Source organism: Esox lucius, chromosome 2 (assembly GCF_011004845.1).
Source record: "Esox lucius isolate fEsoLuc1 chromosome 2, fEsoLuc1.pri, whole genome shotgun sequence".
Classification (NCBI taxonomy): Eukaryota; Metazoa; Chordata; class Actinopteri; order Esociformes; family Esocidae; genus Esox; species Esox lucius.
In genome coordinates this window covers 18,201,545-18,225,261 of record NC_047570.1, presented here as the reverse complement: position 1 = coordinate 18,225,261, position 23,717 = coordinate 18,201,545, and the positions used below count along the sequence as shown (strand labels likewise).

Here is a 23,717-nt window from a genome sequence, read left to right as displayed (position 1 = left end):
GTTATCCTGATAAATCAATAAATAAACTTTCAATTAGTGCTGCACACGGCTGCTAGAATCCTAACTAGAACAAAAACATTTGAACACATTACTCCAGTGCTAGCCTCTTTACACTGGCTGCCTGTTAGGGTTAGGGTTGATTTTAAGGTTTTACAGTTAACCTGTAAATCAATGCATGGACTGTCCACCCTTGCTGTCTTACCAGGTGGGCTCTCATCGCCACTGGGATGCCCTCCCTCCAATGCCATTCGGGGCGGAGTCACTGGCTTGTTGTTGTCTTTCTGTTCTGCACTTTTGCAATTGGCAATACTCTGCCCTATTTCAGGTTGGTTGCGGTTGGTGGGTGTCCCTTTGGTTGATGCTTGGCAATGTGGGTGGATTGATTTCCTGCCTGTTGGACCCTGTCCAAGGCCTCCCTCGGAGAGGGCCACAGTGTCACTGGACCCCCCCCACCCCCGTCTCAGACCCAAGGTCTTACGCTGCTATATTATTGTGATGGGGGAGTAGGCTCTGTTCTCTTTCTCCACTATAAATCCCGTTAGATCTAAGGAATGCATTTTCTAAATGTCCCCTGTCTCCGGACTTTTTAAACTTAGGAGGACATGAGGTCTTGGCCCACAACTGAGGAGTACCATGCTTGAAAGACCCGTTGCTGTCCATGTCCAAAGTCCTCCTGGTTGTGTTACAGATCAAGACGATACCTGATGATTTCAGCTGCTACTGTGCTGACACCTCCCCCTCCCCCATGTTGTTCCTGTCCTTGTCCATCTGGTCATGCTTCCGAGCTAGACTAAATTTAAATAGACTCTGGAGTCAGCCCACATGCATTCATTTATTATTACAATTTGTACTCTTAATAAGTTCACCCGGTACAGTCAAAAGAGGACTGGCCACCCCTCTGAGCCTGGGTCCTCTCTAGGTTTCTTCCTAAATTTCAGCTTTCATAGGGAGTTTTTCCTAGCCACTGAAATTCAACACTACTGTTGTTTGTTCCTTGGGGTTTAAGGCCGGGTGTTTTGTAAAAGCACTTTTTGACAACTGCAGATGTAAAAAGGGCTTAATAAATACATTTGATTGATTGATTGATTGATTGATCTCCACTTAGGCATAAAAAACCTCTACCCGAAAAGTCTTCATGTATTTGAAATTAATCAAAAAAAGATCCCTGCCAATGAAAATGTAAACTGAAAATGACTTTTGCTGGAAAAGTCTTTTCATTATGTTACCAAAAACACACATACAGACCCAGATTTAGTTCCTTGCAGAAGCATTCAGAATCCTGACCAATTCTCTCAAATTACTGAATTACAAATAATATATTGACATGTACCTGCTGTTTCATATTTTGTTTTAAAACATGCAAATTCAAAATAAATTGTGTAAGGTGAAACTGGCATTACAGTATGCTTCAAAATATTTGTACGAAAAATAAGAAAACTGACAAATGTTGCTGTAGTAAGTTTTCAATCCCAAAAATGGAATTTGTTAGAACCTCAAATATCTGTAACGGCCAGCCATGGCCTGTGCCTTGCCGGTAGTTGCATTTCTATGTTCTGTGTAGTTATGTTCTGGTTTGCCAGTTTCTATGTTCAGTTTAGTGTTTCTTGTCTGTCATTGTTTGCTTTTATGCCTCTGTTCTTTTTATGACCTGGATTAAAGAACCTGTGTTGTCACCTCTGCGTCTCTGCCTACATTGTGATAACGACAGTATTAAGTCTTTTGGGGAAAGCATGTAACAGCTTTGCACAGTGCCAGAGTCATTTAGGCCCATTCTTCTTGGTAGATAAGCTTCAGGTTGGTTAGACAATGCTTGCAAGACCGCAAATAGTCAAATAGAGCCAATGGGATGAGTTGGTTAATTGATTATAACAGAATGGCTGCAATTGATTTGGCTACAATTGGAATTCATTTGTAACAAAGTACAGTTGGGTTACTTGCTGTTGTTCTTCCTTACAACTGGGGCACTATTATATTCTGCTCATTCAGTAAATACTTTTTGATTAATTACTTACATTTTCAAAACAGTGTGATAGCTTTGTGGTGTACTTCATTAATCTTACTGTAGAAAATAGTTTAACATGTACTCTGAACACATGATTGATTACTATAAACGAAACAAGAGAAACCTAAAACATGTTTTTCAAGATGTTACATAATGACTGCAATCAAAGGTCAGGCTCCTGTGGAAGACTGCAAGATCTCTTTAAAAGGTCTGTGTCTGTGCGAGTAATAAAGCACAAGAGAAAGTAAAAGAGAGAGAGACGGAGTGAGAGCCAAAGAGGGGACAAACAAAACAAAACGACCTACACCACAGTTCAAGGAGGAGGGGGAGATCCGGTCCTCCTCCAGTCCCATGGCTGGCGGGGCGTCATTGGAACCCAGCCATTCCAGCTTCTCGTTCAGCAGCATCCTCTTGGCCTCCAGCCTGGCTCTAGCTCCCAGGGACAGTGCCACTATGTGGCGGCTCTCCTCCAGTGCATGCCTCTTGCTGAACTGGTACACCCTGCAGAGGAAGGAGCAGTCTGTCGTCTCATTCATTTGACACTGGGCCAAGTTTGTGTCTCTACTTCAAGAAACAAGTCCATTGACTGTTGCCTTACTGTCAGTGTAGAAATGACATGCCTTAATGGTTTGACGCGAAAACGCTGGTTGACTGACTCATTGTCTGAACAGTAGCAATGACCATTTCGCTACCTCAGGACGTTTCACAATAACAGACATTTACTCTGTCAGGGAGGTTTGTGGTTAAATATGGCCCTGCTAAATTTAATCTGACATCTCCACTTAGATAAAAGAGGTTCTTTACTAATCTAGTCACTTCTATGTGTCTCTGTTGATTTCCAAAGTGTTTCATCAAATAACCCCTTACAGTCTGGCCATCTGTGCACTTGGAGCTCATTAATTACTTAAGAGTCAGGAGTAACTTCTAATATCAGCGGACATGCCTCTGCAGCAGGACAAACGAGAGGAGAAGCTTGACAAGTCATATCACCATGTTAGTCAGCTCCTAGAGAGCAGACAGATTAGCCAGCCATAGTGGAGACAAGAGGCTATTGGATGGTGCCTGTCAGAGTACAGAAGAGATACACCAGCATAAAATACATAACTTAGGGCAATGATACATTATATTAGATTGTTTCAGTCAGTGTTGATAATGCTGTGTTTTTGCCAGACACATTTAGCATGAACCGGGTTTAGACCATATAAGCAATTATATCCAGTTTACACCTAGGGTAAAAAACAATATCATAAAGGTACAATATTTATACATTCTAATTACACTGTGTCTGGCAGTTAGACTTTACCTGTTCAATTATGCTACTTCTTGCCAACATAAAGGTGGACCTTTCCTGTGGAGCTCTCTCACCTCTGACCACGTTTGATGCCCTCCTCCTCTTCCTCAAGCTCCAACTCAAGTTGGTTGACAGAGGCCTGTTGGGAACCCACAGTAGAAGCTAGACACAGTAGCTCCTCCTCCACTGTAGTCAGCCTGTTAGAGAGGGAGATTTGGGGAGAGGGGAGAAGGTACAGTGACAAAAATAGGAAATAGGGAGGGAGGAGGCTACATAACGTGCCTGGGTGGCTGCCGGTATGTGTTGTTGATCAGTTGATAGTGTGTGAACTGACTTGTGCTGGATGCCCTCCACCGTGAGCTCATTTAGTTCCAGCTCTCCAGCCTTGAGCCCATTTGTGTCCTCCAGAACACCAAAGTCAAAGTCTATGCACACCGGAACCTCCCCCACAGACCTGAAGACACACACACACACACTTAAAGAGCAGTCTTATACTGAGCAACAGAATTCATGTTTTCATAGCAAAGAGAGACATTTCAGCCATATTCTTCATGTATCAATATGCAGTCAGTGATAATATTGTACAGAACAATAGACCAATTTGCAGTGGACGTCATGGTTACGTTACTGAAGTTTAGTGGCGGCAGAAAACTGCGGCAACAATTGTAGGGAAACGGGCAAGATCCTCAGACTAAAGGAAATAAATGTCTTGTCGTGCTGTTGGATGGCAGAATAGGAATGCAAAAAAAGATGGCCTTCATTTTTATAGGATACCATTGTCGAAGCCACCCTATGCAGCTAAATGCAGATTGTTTATGGTTGCAAGCCCTTAAACAGACAGACTGGCTGATTAAATCATCTCGTCTCTGCAGTGCTCATTTATTAAAATTTCTATTCACATTTCAACCCCACTGTACAGTACCTCAACCTACCACAAGGCTGCATACCAACCCCACTGTACGATACACCAACCTACCAGAAGGCTGCATACCAACCCCACTGTACGATACACCAACCTACCACAAGGCTGCATACCAACCCCACTGTACGATACACCAACCTACCACAAGGCTGCATACCAACCCCACTGTACGATACACCAACCTACCACAAGGCTGCATACCAACCCCACTGTACGATACCTCAAATCACCACAAGACTGCATACCAACCCCACTCTACAATACTTCAACCTACCACAAGGCTGCATACCAACCCCACTGTACGATACACCGACCTACCACAAGGCTGCATACCAACCCCACTGTACGATACACCAACCTACCACAAGGCTGCATACCAACCCCAATGTACGATACACCAACCTACCACAAGGCTGCATACCAACCCCACTGTACGATACCTCAAACCACCACAAGACTGCATACCAACCCCACTCTACAATACTTCAACCTACCACAAGGCTGCATACCAACCCCACTGTACGATACACCGACCTACCACAAGGCTGCATACCAACCCCACTGTACGATACACCAACCTACCACAAGGCTGCATACCAACCCCACTGTACAATACCTCAACCTACCACAAGGCTGCATACCAACCCCACTGTACGATACACCAACCTACCAGAAGACTGCATACCAACCCCACTCTACAATACTTCAACCTACCACAAGGCTGCATACCAACCCCACTGTACGATACACCGACCTACCACAAGGCTGCATACCAACCCCACTGTACGATACACCAACCTACCACAAGGCTGCATACCAACCCCAATGTACGATACACCAACCTACCACAAGGCTGCATACCAACCCCACTGTACGATACCTCAAACCACCACAAGACTGCATACCAACCCCACTCTACAATACTTCAACCTACCACAAGGCTGCATACCAACCCCACTGTACGATACACCAACCTACCACAAGGCTGCATACCAACCCCACTGTACGATACACCAACCTACCACAAGGCTGCATACCAACCCCACTGTACAATACCTCAACCTACCACAAGGCTGCATACCAACCCCACTGTACGATACACCAACCTACCAGAAGGCTGCATACCAACCCCACTGTACGATACACCAACCTACCACAAGGCTGCATACCAACCCCACTGTACGATACACCAACCTACCACAAGGCTGCATACCAACCCCACTGTACGATACACCAACCTACCACAAGGCTGCATACCAACCCCACTGTACGATACCTCAAACCACCACAAGACTGCATACCAACCCCACTCTACAATACTTCAACCTACCACAAGGCTGCATACCAACCCCACTGTACGATACACCGACCTACCACAAGGCTGCATACCAACCCCACTGTACGATACACCAACCTACCACAAGGCTGCATACCAACCCCACTGTACAATACCTCAACCTACCACAAGGCTGCATACCAACCCCACTGTACGATACACCAACCTACCACAAGGCTGCATACCAACCCCACTGTATGATACCTCAAACCACCACAAGACTGCATACCAACCCCACTCTACAATACTGCAACCAATTTAGAGGAAAACAGGTAACCAACATTGCATCACTTCATATCAAATACAAAAATAATAAAATACTCAGTACAAAAATAATTGAACATGGACATACTCAAATGTCATTTCGGAATGATGCAGACAAGAGACAGAGATTGGAGCATTAGAGTACCTGTTCTGCTGGATGAAATTCTCATACTCTGTGTGTGGCTCTATAGCCTTTAGAGCAGTGGACATCTCCTTGTGTATATACAACACCTCCTGGTGGAGCAGACTAGACATTTCATAGTACTCCTGCAGGATCTCCTTCCTGGGTTACAGGGTAAGTCAGATATCAGAGAAAGGTAAGGGCAGAATTTTGGGGTATTTCTGGCAAAACATTTTTTTTTTTATCTATTACTAACACACAACAGCTTAAATGATTTAGGCCATCAAGCTGAAACCAACTTTAAATGTGTAGGCTGCCCCAGATTAGATTGCTTAGGAAAATACCTATCTCTGACAGTACTTAGCATTTTTAACCATAATAAATAAATACTGTATGCTCCAAATGCATTTGAAATCAGAGGGAAAGGGTGTAGACAAGAGAAAAGTATGAACATTTGAGCTAGTATATCCTACACAGTCTAAGCTACACACACCAAACAAACAATGAATGTTCACTGACTGACCTAACTTAGCTTGCATGCGTACGCATTTTGTAGATTATTTTCAAATTAGCATATACTGTACTAACTGTGCAACAGCGTGTGGCGGTCGGGGACAGTGCCTCTGGGATGGCAGACCGGGGTGGTGGTCCCTCTTTTTAAGAAGGGGGACCGGAGGGTGTGTTCCAACTATAGGGGGATCACACTTCTCAGCCTCCCCGGGAAAGTCTATGCCAGGGTTCTGGAGAGGAGAATACGGCCGATAGTAGAACCTCGGATTCAGGAGGAACAGTGTGGTTTTCGTCCGGGCCGTGGAACACTGGACCAGCTCTATACCCTCTACGGGGTGTTGGAGGGTTCATGGGAGTTTGCCCAACCAATCCACATGTGTTTTGTGGATTTGGAGAAGGCATTCGACTGTGTCCCACGCGGCATCTTGTGGAGGGTGCTTCGGGAATTTGGGGTCCTGGGTCCTTTGCTAAGGGCTGTCAGGTCCCTGTACAACCGAAGCTGGAGCTTGGTCCGCATTGCCGGCAGTAAGTCAGACTTGTTCCCAGTGCATGTTGGACTCCGGCAGGGCTGCCCTTTGTCGCCGGTTCTTTTTGTAATTTTTATGGACAGAATTTCTAGGCGCAGCCAGGGGCCGGAGGGTGTCAGGTTTGGGGACCACACAATTTCGTCTCTGCTCTTTGCAGATGATGTTGTCGTGTTGGCCCCTTCAAACCAGGACCTTCAGCATGCACTGGGACGGTTTGCAGCCGAGTGTGAAGCGGTGGGGATGAAAATCAGTACCTCCAAATCCGAGGCCATGGTCCTCAGTCGGAAAAGGGTGGCTTGCCCACTTCAGGTTGGTGGAGAGTGCCTGCCTCAAGTGGAGGAGTTAAAGTATCTAGGGGTCTTGTTCACGAGTGAGGGAAGGATGGAACGGGAGATTGACAGACGGATCGGTGCAGCTTCTGCAGTAATGCAGTCGATGTATCGGTCTGTCGTGGTGAAGAAAGAGCTGAGCCGCAAGGCGAAGCTCTCGATTTACCAGTCAATCTACGTTCCTACTCTCACCTATGGTCATGAGCTTTGGGTCATGACCGAAAGGACAAGATCCCGGATACAGGCGGCCGAAATGAGCTTTCTCCGCAGGGTAGCCGGGCGATCCCTTAGAGATAGGGTGAGAAGCTTGGTCACCCGGGAGGAGCTCAGAGTAGAGCCGCTGCTCCTCCACATCGAGAGGGGTCAGCTGAGGTGGCTTTGGCATCTGTTTCGGATGCCTCCGGAACGCCTTCCTGGGAAGGTGTTCCGGTCCCGTCCCACCGGGAGGAGACCCCGGGGAAGACCTAGGACATGCTGGAGGGACTATGTCTCCCGGCTGGCCTGGGAATGCCTCGGTGTCTCCCTGGAAGAGCTAGAGGAAGTGTCTGGGGAGAGGGAAGTCTGGGCATCCCTGCTTAGACTGCTGCCCCCGCGACCCGGCCCCGGATAAGCGGAAGATGATGGATGTACTAACATTGGTCATTCCTGTCCAAAGCCCACCTGATAATGTTGATGACCTAGAAAATCACCTGGCAACAGTTTACACCTGTTCCTAAGTGTATATATATTTTTTGACCGGCTTGTCATCTGAGCATGTGAATATCTTGATGAAAGATGTGGCCAATAAAGGTAATGTATTCAAAAGTATAATCTGTACACACTACCAAAAGAGGACTCGCCACTCCCCTGAGCATGGCTTTTTGCCTAGGTTCTGACCCTTCTAGAGTATTTTGTCAAGCCTTTCAAGCTTTATTAATTAACTGTATAAGTATTTTATGAAATGTGATAAGGCAATGCCATTTCACATAGGAAATTCATTTCAATCATATCAACATGCAGATGACTCACATACTCACAGTACGAGCACCATCTCCTGCTGAAGGCTTTGTAATGCGTTGAGCAGAGCAGGTTGGACCTGGCTATAGTGGTATTGGTGATATGCCCTGGCTGCTGTGACTGACAAGACATACTCATTATGAAGTTCGTGGAGCCTCATGGTGGCCTTCACATAGCGCTCCCTTGCCCGATCACGGTCTTTATCTAAACACACACAAAGACACAACAGGACACACATACTGTATGTAGTTACTTTGGTAACTAGAGTAGCAAAGGTCTCTTTCATACGTTTACCAGTAAACTACCAGAATATCATTAACATCAGAATATAATGAATATAATTATATTTTTTTTTTTTTATTTACACAGAAAAATCAAGCTGAGACCTAGGACTATTTTACAGTTGAGCTCTGTTTTACAGCAATAATAAAAACACTGACAAATCCAAACATAGGAAATACACACAAGCCTGTGGTTTCTTTACGTTTTAGTCTTGAGGACGTTTGAGAACTACAGGTCTTCCTGTTTATAGTTGAGGTCAAACAGTATGTACATTTCCTCATTACAGCCTTAACCACTGTCTGGTTCCTCCGAAAGTCAGGAAGCCCCATCTGAAGTGTACTGAATAAAAGACTGTGATGTGTGCAAAAGGGTGCACTAGTAATATAAAAACAACAGTGCATGGATGGACTGCACCCAAAGGTTTCAAGACTGATGCATGCATATGTACTACATCACCTTAACCTAGGACGGAAATACAACTGGCCCGTATGATTTAGTTTCAGTGCTGAGACGACAGACATACTTGTTTTTATAAAAGAAAGCAGTTTTGATCTTTAGCTTCTTCATCGCCTCAACATGTGTTTTAAAAGAAAGATTATCACCTGAACAAATCCCAATGTATTTGTAGGTGGGGGACAGATTCTTTAAGAGAAACGTCAAGAGCAGTAAATTTAAGATCAACCAAGTGTATATTTTGGGACCTAGGGAATGGCATTTATTTCAGCAAGCATACCTACAGTAAAAGGTCATTGTGAGCATGAACTGTTTGAGAATCATTAAGATACCAGGTGTCTAAACAAAACTATGAAGAAGTAATGCAATCTGTTGTCTAGAATATGGCCTGACAGTTAATCAAACTGATAGTGAGCACCTATGTGTACTGATTCCGTCTCACTTCTCTAAACAGCAAAGACTGAGCCTATGTACCTTTATTGGCCTCCTGGTACTTCCTCCTGGCCTGCGCTGCATCCTTCCCTAACTGCTTATAACTGGCCTTCAGTCGCTCCAGCTCCATCTGGGTCACCTGGCAAATGGAAAGGGTATATTGTCAACACCGCACCATTCAAGCAAGGTGCATATTTAGAATAACAAAAAGGATGTGTTAAAGTTGCAATGTCGCTTTTTCCGGACCGCGTAAGTGGAGCCGGCCAAGAAGAGTGAATGTCTCTGATTGAGTGAGTGACCGAGTGAGTGACCGAGTGAGTGACCGAGCGACCGACCGACCGACCTTTGTTAAATAGCGTAGTGGTTAGAGATGCCGACCTGCAACCTACAGGTCCCGCGTTCGAATCTTGTCTCAGTCAAAACACATTATACATTAGGATTTGTTTCAGATAGACAAAAACGTGTCTATCCGCTCGCTACAATGTTCAGTAGCTGCATTATAGTACGCCTTAAATGAAACCGTTCACGTATCCATGCATGCTTTTTGGATCAGGATAGATAAACACTGTGCTGGCTACAACCTTCTGTAGCTACGTTGTAGTAAGCCAAAAATAAAACTGTTTATATTGCGACTATTTCTGGTGGATTTTCGAAGTACGCATCTGTGCGTGATTTTTGGGGTAATAGAGGCTAGATCACAACCCCTTGGGCTGTAAAAGAGTAGGGGTTTCCACGATTCTCTCGTCTTTTCGCTTGGTGAAAAAGTCAGTTATTGTCACCTATATTGATAGTTATTGTATCAATGTCATTCACGAATGAAAGAAAGAAAAACAAATTTTGTGTGCCATGAAATGAAATAGCTTTGGCTGTGTAAAGTTCATATTCAGTCTCACTAGAAACTGCTCAATTCTTATGACTATTCCAAGTAGCTAGTCAGCCTGCTGGTCAGCCTGTTACCGGCTAATAAGCTGTTAAAATGGACAGTGGCAAAAGCCATACATTTCACAGATGCCATTTGTGGTGGAGGTAAACTAAGAAACGTTAGTCTTTTTTTCATTCCACAGACATGATCGGCTGATATGATGGTCTGAGAAATGGGAGAAAGGGGAGATCAAATAGTTACTGAGACACCATATTTGTATCCCTCACATCAGATCTGGGAGAAAACACTTTTATAACAACTCCAATCATTCAAGCAAGGTGCATATTTAGAATAACAAAAAGGATGTGTTAAAGTTGCAATGTCGCTTTTTCCGGACCGCGTAAGTGGAGCCGGCCAAGAAGAGTGAATGTCTCTGATTGAGTGAGTGACCGAGTGAGTGACCGAGTGAGTGACCGAGTGAGTGACCGAGCGACCGACCGACCGACCTTTGTTAAATAGCGTAGTGGTTAGAGATGCCGACCTGCAACCTACAGGTCCCGCGTTCGAATCTCGTCTCAGTCAAAACACATTATACATTAGGATTTGTTTCAGATAGACAAAAACGTGTCTATCCGCTCGCTACAATGTTCAGTAGCTGCATTATAGTACGCCTTAAATGAAACCGTTCACGTATCCATGCATGCTTTTTGGATCAGGATAGATAAACACTGTGCTGGCTACAACCTTCTGTAGCTACGTTGTAGTAAGCCAAAAATAAAACTGTTTATATTGCGACTATTTCTGGTGGATTTTCGAAGTACGCATCTGTGCGTGATTTTTGGGGTAATAGAGGCTAGATCACAACCCCTTGGGCTGTAAAAGAGTAGGGGTTTCCACGATTCTCTCGTCTTTTCGCTTGGTGAAAAAGTCAGTTATTGTCACCTATATTGATAGTTATTGTATCAATGTCATTCACGAATGAAAGAAAGAAAAACAAATTTTGTGTGCCATGAAATGAAATAGCTTTGGCTGTGTAAAGTTCATATTCAGTCTCACTAGAAACTGCTCAATTCTTTTGACTATTCCAAGTAGCTAGTCAGCCTGCTGGTCAGCCTGTTACCGGCTAATAAGCTGTTAAAATGGACAGTGGCAAAAGCCATACATTTCACAGATGCCATTTGTGGTGGAGGTAAACTAAGAAACGTTAGTCTTTTTTTCATTCCACAGACATGATCGGCTGATATGATGGTCTGAGAAATGGGAGAAAGGGGAGATCAAATAGTTACTGAGACACCATATTTGTATCCCTCACATCAGATCTGGGAGAAAACACTTTTATAACAACTCCAATCACCCCTGCCACCATTACTTCAAGACCCTGCTCTGTGGTACAACAGTGAATGTTGGGACTAGGGACAGGTTTCATGATTACGTGATTTCCCTTGTTTCACAAGATGATAGTAAAACAGGAACAGACACAAACAAACTCCCTGTCCCCCTTCCTCTTGTTCTCAGCCAAATACACACTCTAATCACCTCGAAGGGCTATCCAAAAAATGTGTTGCAGCTATAACATGCCTCCCATCGCACACACACACACACACACACAAAGTTATGTCACAGCGTAATGAGCAGAGCACTACATTAATGCCACCACTCATGGCTAGCTTGTGAAAGTGACGGCACATCGCTTTGCAAGCAAAGCATACATTGGCTGCCAGGCAACTCTCCAAAGTACCCTGACTAAACCAGACAGTTAGCCAGTTAGTTAGCTATGTGCTGTCATTTTGAGTAATGGAACTTAGAACATGTAAACATCATGACCGCAAACCCTGTTTCTGGAGTCTTGTTAATGGCAACATCCCTTGAAGTAACAGGTTTTTATCAAGTAGATTTTGAGATATTTACACAAATATTATTGTCCAAGAAACAAGGCCTTCGAGAACTATGAGAACTATGAGCTCTGAAGGGTAAAAAAGGATGATATTAAGCCACTCTCTGGGGAAAATGAGTGTACTTGAATACATGCTTACTCATCCTGTGCCCTAACCACAAAACAACGTCCTCTGCGGAAAGGGGTGTAGGTGATACTTAACAAACAAGTGATACAAGGGTGGTTTGGTGGAAGGAGGATCGCAACAGTTCAGACCTTTGTTTGGCCTCAGCATTAATAGTTAAATCAGCAATATTAGAACTATGCTGGAACAAAAGCTTTTGGTCCTCCAGAAAAACAGGAATAACCATCATCTGTAGCAAAACATAAAGGAGAGGAAAAAGCTTGTCCCCTTTTAGTTAAAAAAAACAGCTAAGACCTACGGTCTCATTTATCAATCATGTGAAAGCAAACATCTATGCATAAACCCATAATTCATTTGGACATAAACAAAAAGTTATGGCATGGATTTGGGATTTTCTTTGCATTTTAATAAGACCTAATTTGAGTGAAAATGCACCAATGGACACCAAATATTTGGTGCATTTCTGCGCATTATCCTGAAACCTCAAACTTAAGAAACAATTATTTTTTCAAAATATGACTCTAAATCATAATTGAATTCGGGATTTCCAATTATAATATTATAAGAGAAAATATTTAATTAGCTTTCTGATATTAGCTACGATTTCCTTTCGCCAGTCACTTAAACAGCCTTTAGAAATAAAGGTTTCCACAGTAAAAGTCCAACAGTAGTGCAGCACAGAAAAATAAATATTTCTTAATAACAATTAGGTAGGCCTAATACACAGCCACAATATCATTCTGTAGTGCAACACCATTGAATGTATCGGCAGCAGGGATAATAAGCAACAGTATACTAATTCAACAACATAAACAACTCGGAATAGCCTTTGAAAGCAAGGGTCCACAATAAAAGTTCTACATATTTATTTGCATATTAAACAGCTTCTTCACTAGAATTCAATGAGTAGTCACATTCATGGTTCAATCATAGCGACAATAACAGAAAAGGTTCTCATGATGATGACATAACATGCGATTACGTCCATCACAAGAAGTAAGAATATTTTTGTATTTGGAACCAGAATGGGCCGTTGTTATTTATTACTTGGGCAAAAGCAATTAAGATTGTTCATTCAAAGCAAAATTGAACTGGATTAGTTTGGACATAAAGGATTTGAGTAAAGTGAAAAAATGTAATCCAGAATGATATAAAGGATCTATTTGAGGTCCAGTAATTTGTAATGCACAGAGCACAATGCAGGCTCTGATGTCATTGAATTTTCTGCAAAGAAACATACCATACTGATGGAATACAATCAGATTGGTGGATGAGCTCCATTTGTATATACTTTCACAGGATAAGATCCACTTAACCTGGTAGGTAGCAGGTCTTCTTCAGAGCATTGGTTGCTATGGTTTCTGATGAGGCTACAGTTCGTGCAACCTTGCTAGATCTGAAAAAAATGGGTTTTCTCAAGTTCTGTTTTGGGAGCGCTAGCTAAATGACAAATACAGTTCTCTGGAATACCCCTCCTGTTTTATGTAGTAGCCTTCAAGTAAATATACTACAAAAGCTTCGGAGTCTATGCATTAACATTGCAAAAATCAAGACATACAAAAAAGTACAAAACCCCTGACACTAACCTTTGTATGTTTGTGTTTGAATAGATTGGGAGACTGTGTTGGTAAACCATGCATAAGAACATTGCCATGGACAGGTGTATAAGCAGCCATGTGGTAAAATAAGGCCACTGCCTTTAAAACTTAGTTTGTTTATTGGTAAACATATATTTTACCAAAAAGAAAGTATGACTGACACATTCTGAGAATAAATAATGTTTCAATTACATTTTTACCCATATTGAACTGATGAAATGTTTCTCAATAGACTTAAATTCACCACGCCAGGACGTTTTGCATGAAGAGTTGAGTAATTTGTATATTATTGCCACACCGAAAACCAGTGTTGAAATATAATAAAAGACAGACAAATTCGAAAGGGAAATTAAGGATGTTGCAAATTTTTACAGACAAATGGCACAGAAGAACACCACATACAGCTCAGGAAAACCTGAGCTCAAGAAGACCACTCCACCTTTATCTTTCCTTTCCAAAAAATTTGGAAAGGAAGGTTTTGAGTGAGGAAAAGAAGGGTTAAAATTAAGAGACCACTGACAATTTAAGGCTTCTGTTCCTCACTCAAAATGTTCCTTTTCAACTTTTTTGGAAAGGTAAGAAAAAGGGGCAGTGGTCTCTTCATTTTTTCGAGTTGTATATTGTTTTTGCAATAGATTTTCAACCTATTTTAAAAAGGCTAACAAAGATAATACAACCCATTCCGATGCACATCCAAGTGCCACCATCCTAAGGTTTATGGCAGCAGGAACTTTCCAAGATGACCATTCTGATCAGGCTGGGATCTCACTTAGGACCCAGCTGATTAATCCCTGCAGTCCTAATCATCCACATCAAACGTTTACATAACCCTATTGAAAATGCAGTTCTTGTTTACAGAGGATATAATAAGTCTACACACCCCTGTGAAAATGCAGTTTTTTTGTTATGTAAAAGTATGAGACAAAGATAAATCACGTCAGAACATTTTCCACTCTTCCACTAATGTGACCTATAATGTGAACAATTTAATTGAAAAACAAACTGAAATCTTTGAAGGGGAAAAATGAAAAATAAAAACCTTACAATAACCTGGTTGCATAAGTGTGCACACCCTCTTATAACTGGGGATGTGGCTGTGCCCAGAATGAACTAATCACATTCAAAAACTCATGTTAAATAGAAGTCATTACACACCTGCCATCATTTAAAGTGACTCTGATTAATCACAAATAAAGTTCAGCTCTTCATGTAGGATTCTCCTGACATTTACTTAGTTGCATCACTGAGCAAAAGCCATGGTCGGCAGAGAGCATCCAAAGCCTCAGAGAGATCTCATTGTTGAAAGATATCAGTCAACAGAAAGGTATAAAAAAATTTCTAAGCATTAGATATACCATGGAACACAGAAAATAGAGAAAATATGGCACAACAGAGACATTACCAAGAACTGGACGTCCCTCCAAAATGTATGAAAAGACGAGAAGAAAACTGGTCAGGGAGGCTTCCAAGAGGCCTACAGCAACATTAAAGGAACTGCAGGAATTTCTGGCAAGTACTGGCTGTGTGTTACATGTGACAACAATCTCCCATATTCTTCATATGAATGGGCTATGGGGTAGGGTGGCAAGAGAGAAGCCTTTTCTTACAAAGAAAATCATCCAAGCCCGGCTGAAGTTAGCAAAATCAAACATCAAGTCTCCCAAAAGAATATGGGAAAATGTGTTATGGTGTGATGAAACCAAGGTTGAACTTTTTGGCCATAATTCCAAAAGGTAAGTTTGGCGCAAAAACAACACTGCACATCACCCAAAATACACCATACCCACAGTGAAGCATGGTGGTGACAGCATCAAGCTTTGGGGCTGTTTTTCTTCAGCTGGAACCGGGGCCTTAGTCAGGGTGGAGGGAATTATGAACAGTTCCAAATACCAGGCAATTCTAGCACAAAACCTTCAGGCTTCCGTTAGAAAGCTGAATATGAAGTTCACCTTTCAGCAAGACAATGACCCAAAGCACACATCCAAATCCACAAAAGCATGGCTTCACCAGAAGAAGATTAACGTTTTGGAATGGCCCAGCCAGAGCCCAGACCTGAATCCAATTGAACATCTGTGGGATAATCTGAAGAGGGCTGTGCACAGGAGATGTCCTCGGAATCTGACAGATTTGGAGCACTTTTGCAAAGAAGAGTGGGCAAATATTGCCACTTCAAGATGTGCCATGCTAGACTCCTACCCAAAAAGACTGAGTGCTGTAAAAAAATCAAAAGGTGCTTCAACAAAGTATTTGTTTAAGGCTGTACACACTTATGCAACCAGGTTATTGTGAGTTTTTTATTTTTTATTTTTATTTCTCCCCCTCAAAGATTTCAGTTTGTTTTTCAATTGAATTGTTTACGTTATAGGGAAAAAAAGTTCTGACCTGATTCATCTTTATCTCATTCTTTTACATCACAAGAACCTGGCATTTTAACAGGGGTGTGTAAACGTTTTATATCCACTGTATGTAAAGGTTGAAATAATAAAATAATGTCAGAACCAACAATATTTAAATGAAAAACAAATGGACAATGAAAAAAATGCAATGCCTTGTTGGCCTAAGTATGCACAACTCACAACTAATACGTTGTGAAGGAGTGTTTTGTTTGGATAACTGTTCAGTTAAGTCAGACCCTATCACACCGGGATATTGCAATTTTAACCCACTTTTCAAGCTCAGTCAAATTAATCCAGTCTACAGATTTATTACGATAATGATGATGGTTAATCATAATGGTAAATGATATGAACGATTATGGTTTTGCAAAGCAAATTTTGTCCTCAAAATATTTTGGGTATATTTATATTTATTTTTGTACAGCTTTTGTAAGCTGGTCACTAAAATAGGAAGTAATACTTAGTAGCAATACTTCACCATCCGGTTTCAGGGTAGACATAACTGTATAAGTAAACCTAGGACACTCCATTAATAAGCATTATAAGTTATGTTCACAGGATTAATTTCCTTACATTTGCAAAATGTTTCTTATGTTACAAATTAAGTGTGAAACCGAATGGTAGTTTTTAAAAAGCCAAATCACTGTAACATGTAACCACATATATATTTATAGAATTCAGGTGAGTTAAGAAAGATATGGTTGAAAACATTTTGAAATGCTGACTAAAACATTCAAAATTAACATTCATAATGTCATGCTAAAGAACAGAAACATACAATACATTTCATGTAGGCTGTAAGACTACATTTAGATTGTGGGAAAAACATCAAGCTGTAAAATTGTGAACAACTACTTATTTCTGTTTTATTTCCTGTTTCATCACTTATGTTTTACCAACGAAGAACAGCACTTTCCACCCTTGTAACGTATAGCAAATTCTAATCTGGCTTTTCTGTTTTTAGTGCTGATAAAATGTAGCCTTTGTTTTTCTGTTGCCTAAGTCTTCTGAAAAAGTAGATTATGACATTTTTACCACAGCCTTCTTGAGGTTGTTGATGATTTCAGTTACACTTATTTATTTTTTTCACAGCTCTAGTTCTTTTGGTTGCTTTTTTTCCCCAGGACATTCTAAATTGTTGATTTGTAATCAAGTTCCTCTTTTCGTCTACAGAAGCATACACATCGCTTATTTTTCTTAGTCTTCATGTTGGATTATGCCTACTGTACTGACACCAAACACAGACTCCAAAGACAAAAGATAGAACTGAGACCCCACATTCACAAGCTCTTTTATGTGTGAACAATAAATGCTACAGGAAAAACCAGATGATTTAGAAACCAAATGTATAAGTCCCAATACCTATGCTCAAATAAAATGGTTGGATGGAACTCTGACAACACTGTTATTCTTAGTTGGCAAAACATATACAGTACAAGTTAAAGGTTTGGTAAAAGTGTCCAAACCTGGACTGACTAACCACAAGTGTTTAAATGGACAATGAAGCGGCTGAAAGCACACATGGGTAAACATGGAATATTCATACATTTATGAATATTCACACATTTATGAATATTGGTTCTTTTAAAACATTCTTCCCCTGACTTTACAACCAGTGTTTTGTTTGCAAACGATGCCCTTGTCTTTACATTAGGCGCACCGGATTAGAGGTTTGACCAACATTACTTTCATTAGCATTAAGCATTAGCTCAACAGAGATGAGCCATGTCTTTAAAATGGGTTGGTAACCCATTTTATGGGTTGGTTAGGGTTAGGTTCAACGCTAGGTGATAAGGAACATTGCTTTCTGGGTATCTGGTTGCCTCATGGATGGAAAAACAAATGTATGTGGGTGTTTTTTTTTTCTGACCCTGTTGAGCTCCTGGCTGAGTTGGCTCCACTGCTCTGCATAAGTCTTCCTCAGCTGCTGCTTGTCTCTGATCAGCAGGGTAAGTTTGCTGAGGGGCCCAACCTGCAGGTCTTCAGACCGACGCCGCATCAACCGACTCAAACCCTCTGTCTGTAACACCAGTACGCCCCATGACTAAATGAGGGATAGAGGCAGGGAGAGATGGGATGTTAGAAAATGAATAATCTAAGTAATACTATGCCTATTGTTACAGTGGGGAGAACAAGTATTTGATACACTGCCGATTTTGCAGGTTTTCCCACTTACAAAGCATGTAGAAATCTGTAATGTTTATCATAGGTACTCTTCAACTGTGAGTGACGGAATCTAAAACAAAAATACAGAAAATCCATTGTATGATTTTTAAGTAATTAATTTGCATTTTATTGCATGACATAAGTATTTGATACATCAGAAAAGCAGAACTTAATATTTGCTACAGAAACCTTGGTTTGCAATTACAGAGATCATATGTTTCCTGTAGTTCTTGACCAGGTTTGCACACACTGCAGCAGGGATTTTGGCCCACTCCTCCATACAGACCGTCTCCAGATCCTTCAGGTTTCGGGGCTGTCGCTGGGTAATACAGACTTTCAGCTCCCTCCAATGATTTTCTATTGGGTTCAGTTCTGGAAACTGGCTAGGCCACTCCAGGACCTTGAGATGCTTCTTACGGAGCCACTCCTTAGTTGCCCTGGCTGTGTGTTTCGGGTCGTTGTTATGCTGGAAGACCTAGCCACGACCCATCTTCAATGCTCTTACTGAGGGAAGGAGGTTGTTGGCTATGATCTTGCGATACATGGCCCCATCCATCCTCCCCTCAATACAGTGAAGTCGTCCTGTCCCCTTTGCAGAAAAGCATCCCCAAAGAATGATGTTTCCACCTCCATGCTTCACGGTTGGGATGATGTTCTTGGGGTTGTACTCATCCTTCTTCTTCCTCCAAACACGGCGAGTGGAGTTTAGACCAAAAAGCTCTATTTTTGTCTCATCAGACCACATGACCTTCTCCCATTCCTCCTCTGGATCATCCAGATGGTCATTGGAAAACTTCAGACGGGCCTGGACATGCGCTGGCAGGGGTACCTTGCGTGTGCTGCTGGATTTTAATCCATGACGGCGTAGTGTGTTACTAATGGTTTTCTTTGAGACTGTGGTCCCAGCTCTCTTCAGGTCACTGACCAGGTCCTGTCGTGTAGTTCTGGGCTGATCCCTCACCTTCCTCATGATCATTGATGCCCCACGAAGTGAGATCTTGCATGGAGCCCTGACCGAGGGAGATTGACCGTCATCTTGAACTTCTTCAATTTTTTTATAATTGCGCCAACAGTTGTTGCCTTCTCACCAAGCTGCTTGCCTATTGTCCTGTAGCCCATCCCAGCCTTGTGCAGGTCTATAATTCTATCCCTGATGTCTTTACACAGCTCTCTGGTCTTGGCCATTGTGGAGAGGTTGGAGTCTGTTTGATTGAGTGTGTGGACAGGTGTCTTTTATACAGGTAACGAGTTCAAACAGGTGCAGTTAATACAGGTAATGAGTGGAGAACAGGAGGGCTTCTTAAAGAAAAACTAACAGGTCTGTGAAAGCCGGAATTTTTACTGGTTGGTAGGTGATCAAATACTTATTTCATGCAATAAAATGCTAATTAATTATTAAAAAATCATTTAGATTCCGTCTCTCACAGTTCATGTGTACCTATGATAAAATGTACAGACCTCTACATGCTTTGTAAGTAGGAAAACCTGCTAAATCGGTATCAAATACTTGTTCTCTCCACTGTATATACAGATTAAATTAAATACCCAATCATCTCTACTGTTTGACAAGTTAAGCCAAATTTGCAGGCGTGGATTGATCTGGACGAATGTCTAAGTTTATATCTAAGCTAATACTGAGTTTGATAAAATCCCCTCATAGAGAACAAACAAAAAAAAGGCGGTATGACACGCAATGGGGTACGCTTATGTAGCAGATATAAAAAGGTTAGCCAGTTAGCGCCACAGTCTGCAACTAAAAGCATTTCAGTCAGTTATGTTACTCGATCTGAGACCTAGAAGTAGTTGTTTCTCTTGCTCAGAAAGGGCCTCTGCTTTTACGGGGCAATGGTAACAAGATTTGTGTGTGACAGTTTGTGTTCATAGGTACGCTGGTTTGAATCCCTGGAGGGATGGTTGAAGCGAACTGGTACCAGTTACTACACTTTTAAAAACCAAGCCCATCAGAAGCCCCACCTTCCATGTGATATAATCCCGTCTCAGCCCTATAAATCTTTGACCAAAAATCTTTTAGGTTTTTGGTCTCAATGGGGACTGGGAGACTGGTTAGCATTCAGGGCAGGATGAAAGGAGCAAAATACAGAGAGATCCTTGAACAAACAAAAAAAACGACTCCAGAGTGTGCAGGCCCTCAGACTGAGGTAAAGGTTCATCTCTTAGCACAACAACAACCCAAAGCACACAGCCAAGACAACACTGGAGTGGCTTCGGGACAAGTCTATGAACGTCCTTGAGTGGCCCGGTCAAAATACTTTTGAAAGGCACTGTACTATCAGAGTCATGCATAGCACGTTTAAATGATCACCTAAAATAAGATTTGAAAAGTAATGCCTTAGGAGGTGGGGAACACTATACAATATAAAAGCCTGCGTTCATTTCTGGGATATGTCCCAAAAAACCCATTCCTTTCCCGCAAAAAAATCGAAAGCAGAAAATGTTAATAACTAATTTATATTTTTTAGGATTGCAATCTGGGGGTTCTCTTTGAAGTACCTGGTTGAGCTGGCTGATGTAGTCCAGTCCACTGCCAGGCTGGGGCCCATCTAGCTTCTCTACCATGGCAGCCATCTGGTGCAGCTGAACAGAGAACTCCCGGTCGCTCTTGGACCGCTGGCTCATCCACTTCTTCATCATTTCCATCAGACGCAGCTCAGAGTCTTGCAGGCGCATCAGGGCTGCGTGGGCCTGAGGGCACCACAGGTCCTCCCCAAAACCCATAACGTCTTCACCCAAAGCAGTGGGAATCCAGTCACACTGCACAAATAAGATGTAAGACAATTGACTGAACTGGCTGAACTGGCTGATAAAGCGCAGGGAGGCTAAAAATAAGAAAATAATGAGACTGAATGGACTTCCTCTTCTGTCTTCTAGCCTTGAGGTGTACTTTGCTGAATGGTAAGCTTTAGTTGAATTAGTGAGTTAAGGGCAAACTTAGGGATTAAATAACAAAATATGAATTTGTGTAACTAAGCAGCTTTCAGTTCCCAGCGATACATTTTCAAGGATGAAAGAGAATATAAACAAGCATTTCCTCTTGAAATACAGAACCGTCAATAAATATGACATGGCCCTGGACCTTGTATTAGTTTTACTGTACATTGTTTTAATAAATGATTTATTATACCATAACAGAGAGGCCTACACCATAAAATTAAGTTGGACTTAAGGCCAAAAAGTAAAAACTAAGAGTATCAATCCCAATATTCAATGTTTAGCAAAAGTATTCAGAAACCTTGACATATTCTATAGTACTGAATTACAAATGGTAAATTTTTTCTGTCTGATATTTTATCTTAAAATACTTATTAATAAATGATTGTAAGGTGATGATTTTATGTAGCAATAAATTGATATCAGTCAGCAATCGTATCAGCCAATTGCTGTAAATTTGGCAGATTATTTCAGACTAATTGTGCTTCTGTTTGAGCCACTAACATTGGTAATACATTTATTTTTTGTCATGTGACCTATTTTTTTGTTATAATATCTTCTAACCCCTTATGTACTACATTTATAGCCAGGCACTGAATAATTTTCATTTTAGACTTATCTTTTGTTATTAAAATAAATGATTTCTGTATTTCTTTTACCATAAGTAATAATTCATTATTTGTGATCATCACGAGTATTGTGAACAGGCTGTTATTATGGTATTATGGCAGTTTTTTCAAAGGTATATAAATAAAAAAAATATTGGTCTCATTTGATCACAAAAGCTTTTTCAACATTGCATCTGTGTCACTAATGTTTTCAGATGGTACTTTCTGAGTAATGGTTTCTTTCTTGACAACCTCCAGTATAGGCCAGTGTTATGCAGAGCTTCTGATATGATTGATCACTGCACTATTACTCCACTCCCAGCCACATAACTTTGTAGCTCCTTCAAAGTGATTGTTTTCCTCTCTGTGGCTTCTCTCACAAATCAACATCTTGTTTGAGCACAGAGTTTTGAAGGACAGCCTTTCTTCACAGTGCCAAAGTGGTGTGATGCAGCTTCCACTTCCTGATTACATTTTTCATTACATTTCCTTAAATACAACTAACAAATATATTACCAAATGAATATACAATGTATCAAAACATGTTGTAGATGCATTTGAAAATATATTAGAAAATACTATAAATACTAAATACATTTGTCAATACATTAGAAAAAAACGTTTGGCAGGCCGTGGCTTCTAAGTTGAGCATGCTAAGCACTATTCCAAACAGGGAAATCTGTTTCAGAGGGGCAAGTTGTGGTCTTACCAAGGTTGATACAATAGGTTAGTGTATATTGGTGACTGCAAGATGACATGCATTTTGTAAATGTATATCTATAAATATATATGTATTGCAACACCTAAAAGTGATGTCATCAATACCTCACTAATGATGACAATTTTGAAAGTGTTGTTTTTGTATATTAACTATGTGAAGACAAGTGCGCTGCATGTTTAGAAAATCTGTTCCTATTATTGGCTGTAATATAATATTGATTTCAGCAAAAACCCATCCCTGGTTTATACCTAAGGGACCCCACAGTCCTTGCCAGGCTCAATATCCACTAAAACCTGAGCCCTCTAAGTGAATAACACCTGTGTTAAGCTGTAAAAGTGTTCTTGGTCTCAGCTTGTGTTCCTTGTTGAAATAAAGGTAAACTAACATTCAGGTCTGCTGTGATGTGAAAGAATATGTCTTACATGAATATCCTTTAGGACATTGTTTAGAAATACATTTGGACAAAATGTAAAAGTATTTATATATTTTGACAGACATTTCTGAATAAAAGGTGAAATACATTTTGATGCCTGAAATGTAATTTGAATAAAGTTAAATGTATGTATACATTTTTAAATACATTTCAGAATAAAGGGTGAAATACATATCCGTACCCGAAGTGTATTTTTAATAAAGTTAAATGTATTTGACAGTCATCATACATTTTGCATGCCTTTTGCATTGCATAAATATATTTATTTTACATATGGGGTCACATGAAACAGCTTGCTTGTCGGTTGTTATTTGGAGATTGTGTAAAGGCTTAAACAAGCAACTGCGTACGCCAGCATATATTCAGGTTAAATAAGCCAAAACAGATAGATATGAAAATGTATGTTTCAATCATATTTTTGATGTGTCCCCAAATTAATGATAGCTGGTTCATTTATGTGAGATATTTTGTTCAGATCATTCTAGCTGTGCCGGGCGATTC

At 41.2% G+C, this 23,717-nt stretch overlaps 1 protein-coding gene across 3 annotated transcripts in view; it reads right to left on the bottom strand.

The window, feature by feature from the left end:
• Positions 1-23,717, bottom strand: part of fes (FES proto-oncogene, tyrosine kinase) — a 36,409-nt gene that overhangs the window by 10,813 nt on the left and 1,879 nt on the right. For 2 of the 3 annotated variants that reach the window (XM_029113589.2, XM_010879643.5), the window contains exons 2-9: positions 21,017-21,277; positions 18,210-18,383; positions 9,508-9,604; positions 8,319-8,502; positions 5,961-6,098; positions 3,628-3,747; positions 3,368-3,490; positions 2,308-2,503 (exon numbers count right to left, since the gene is read on the bottom strand). In XM_029113589.2, coding sequence (XP_028969422.1) covers positions 2,308-2,503; positions 3,368-3,490; positions 3,628-3,747; positions 5,961-6,098; positions 8,319-8,502; positions 9,508-9,604; positions 18,210-18,383; positions 21,017-21,241 — 1,257 coding nt within the window. In that variant the 5' untranslated portion in view covers positions 21,242-21,277. The remainder of the gene's footprint in view (positions 1-2,307; positions 2,504-3,367; positions 3,491-3,627; positions 3,748-5,960; positions 6,099-8,318; positions 8,503-9,507; positions 9,605-18,209; positions 18,384-21,016; positions 21,278-23,717) is intronic. The other variant, XM_029113590.2, reaches the window with a different exon arrangement.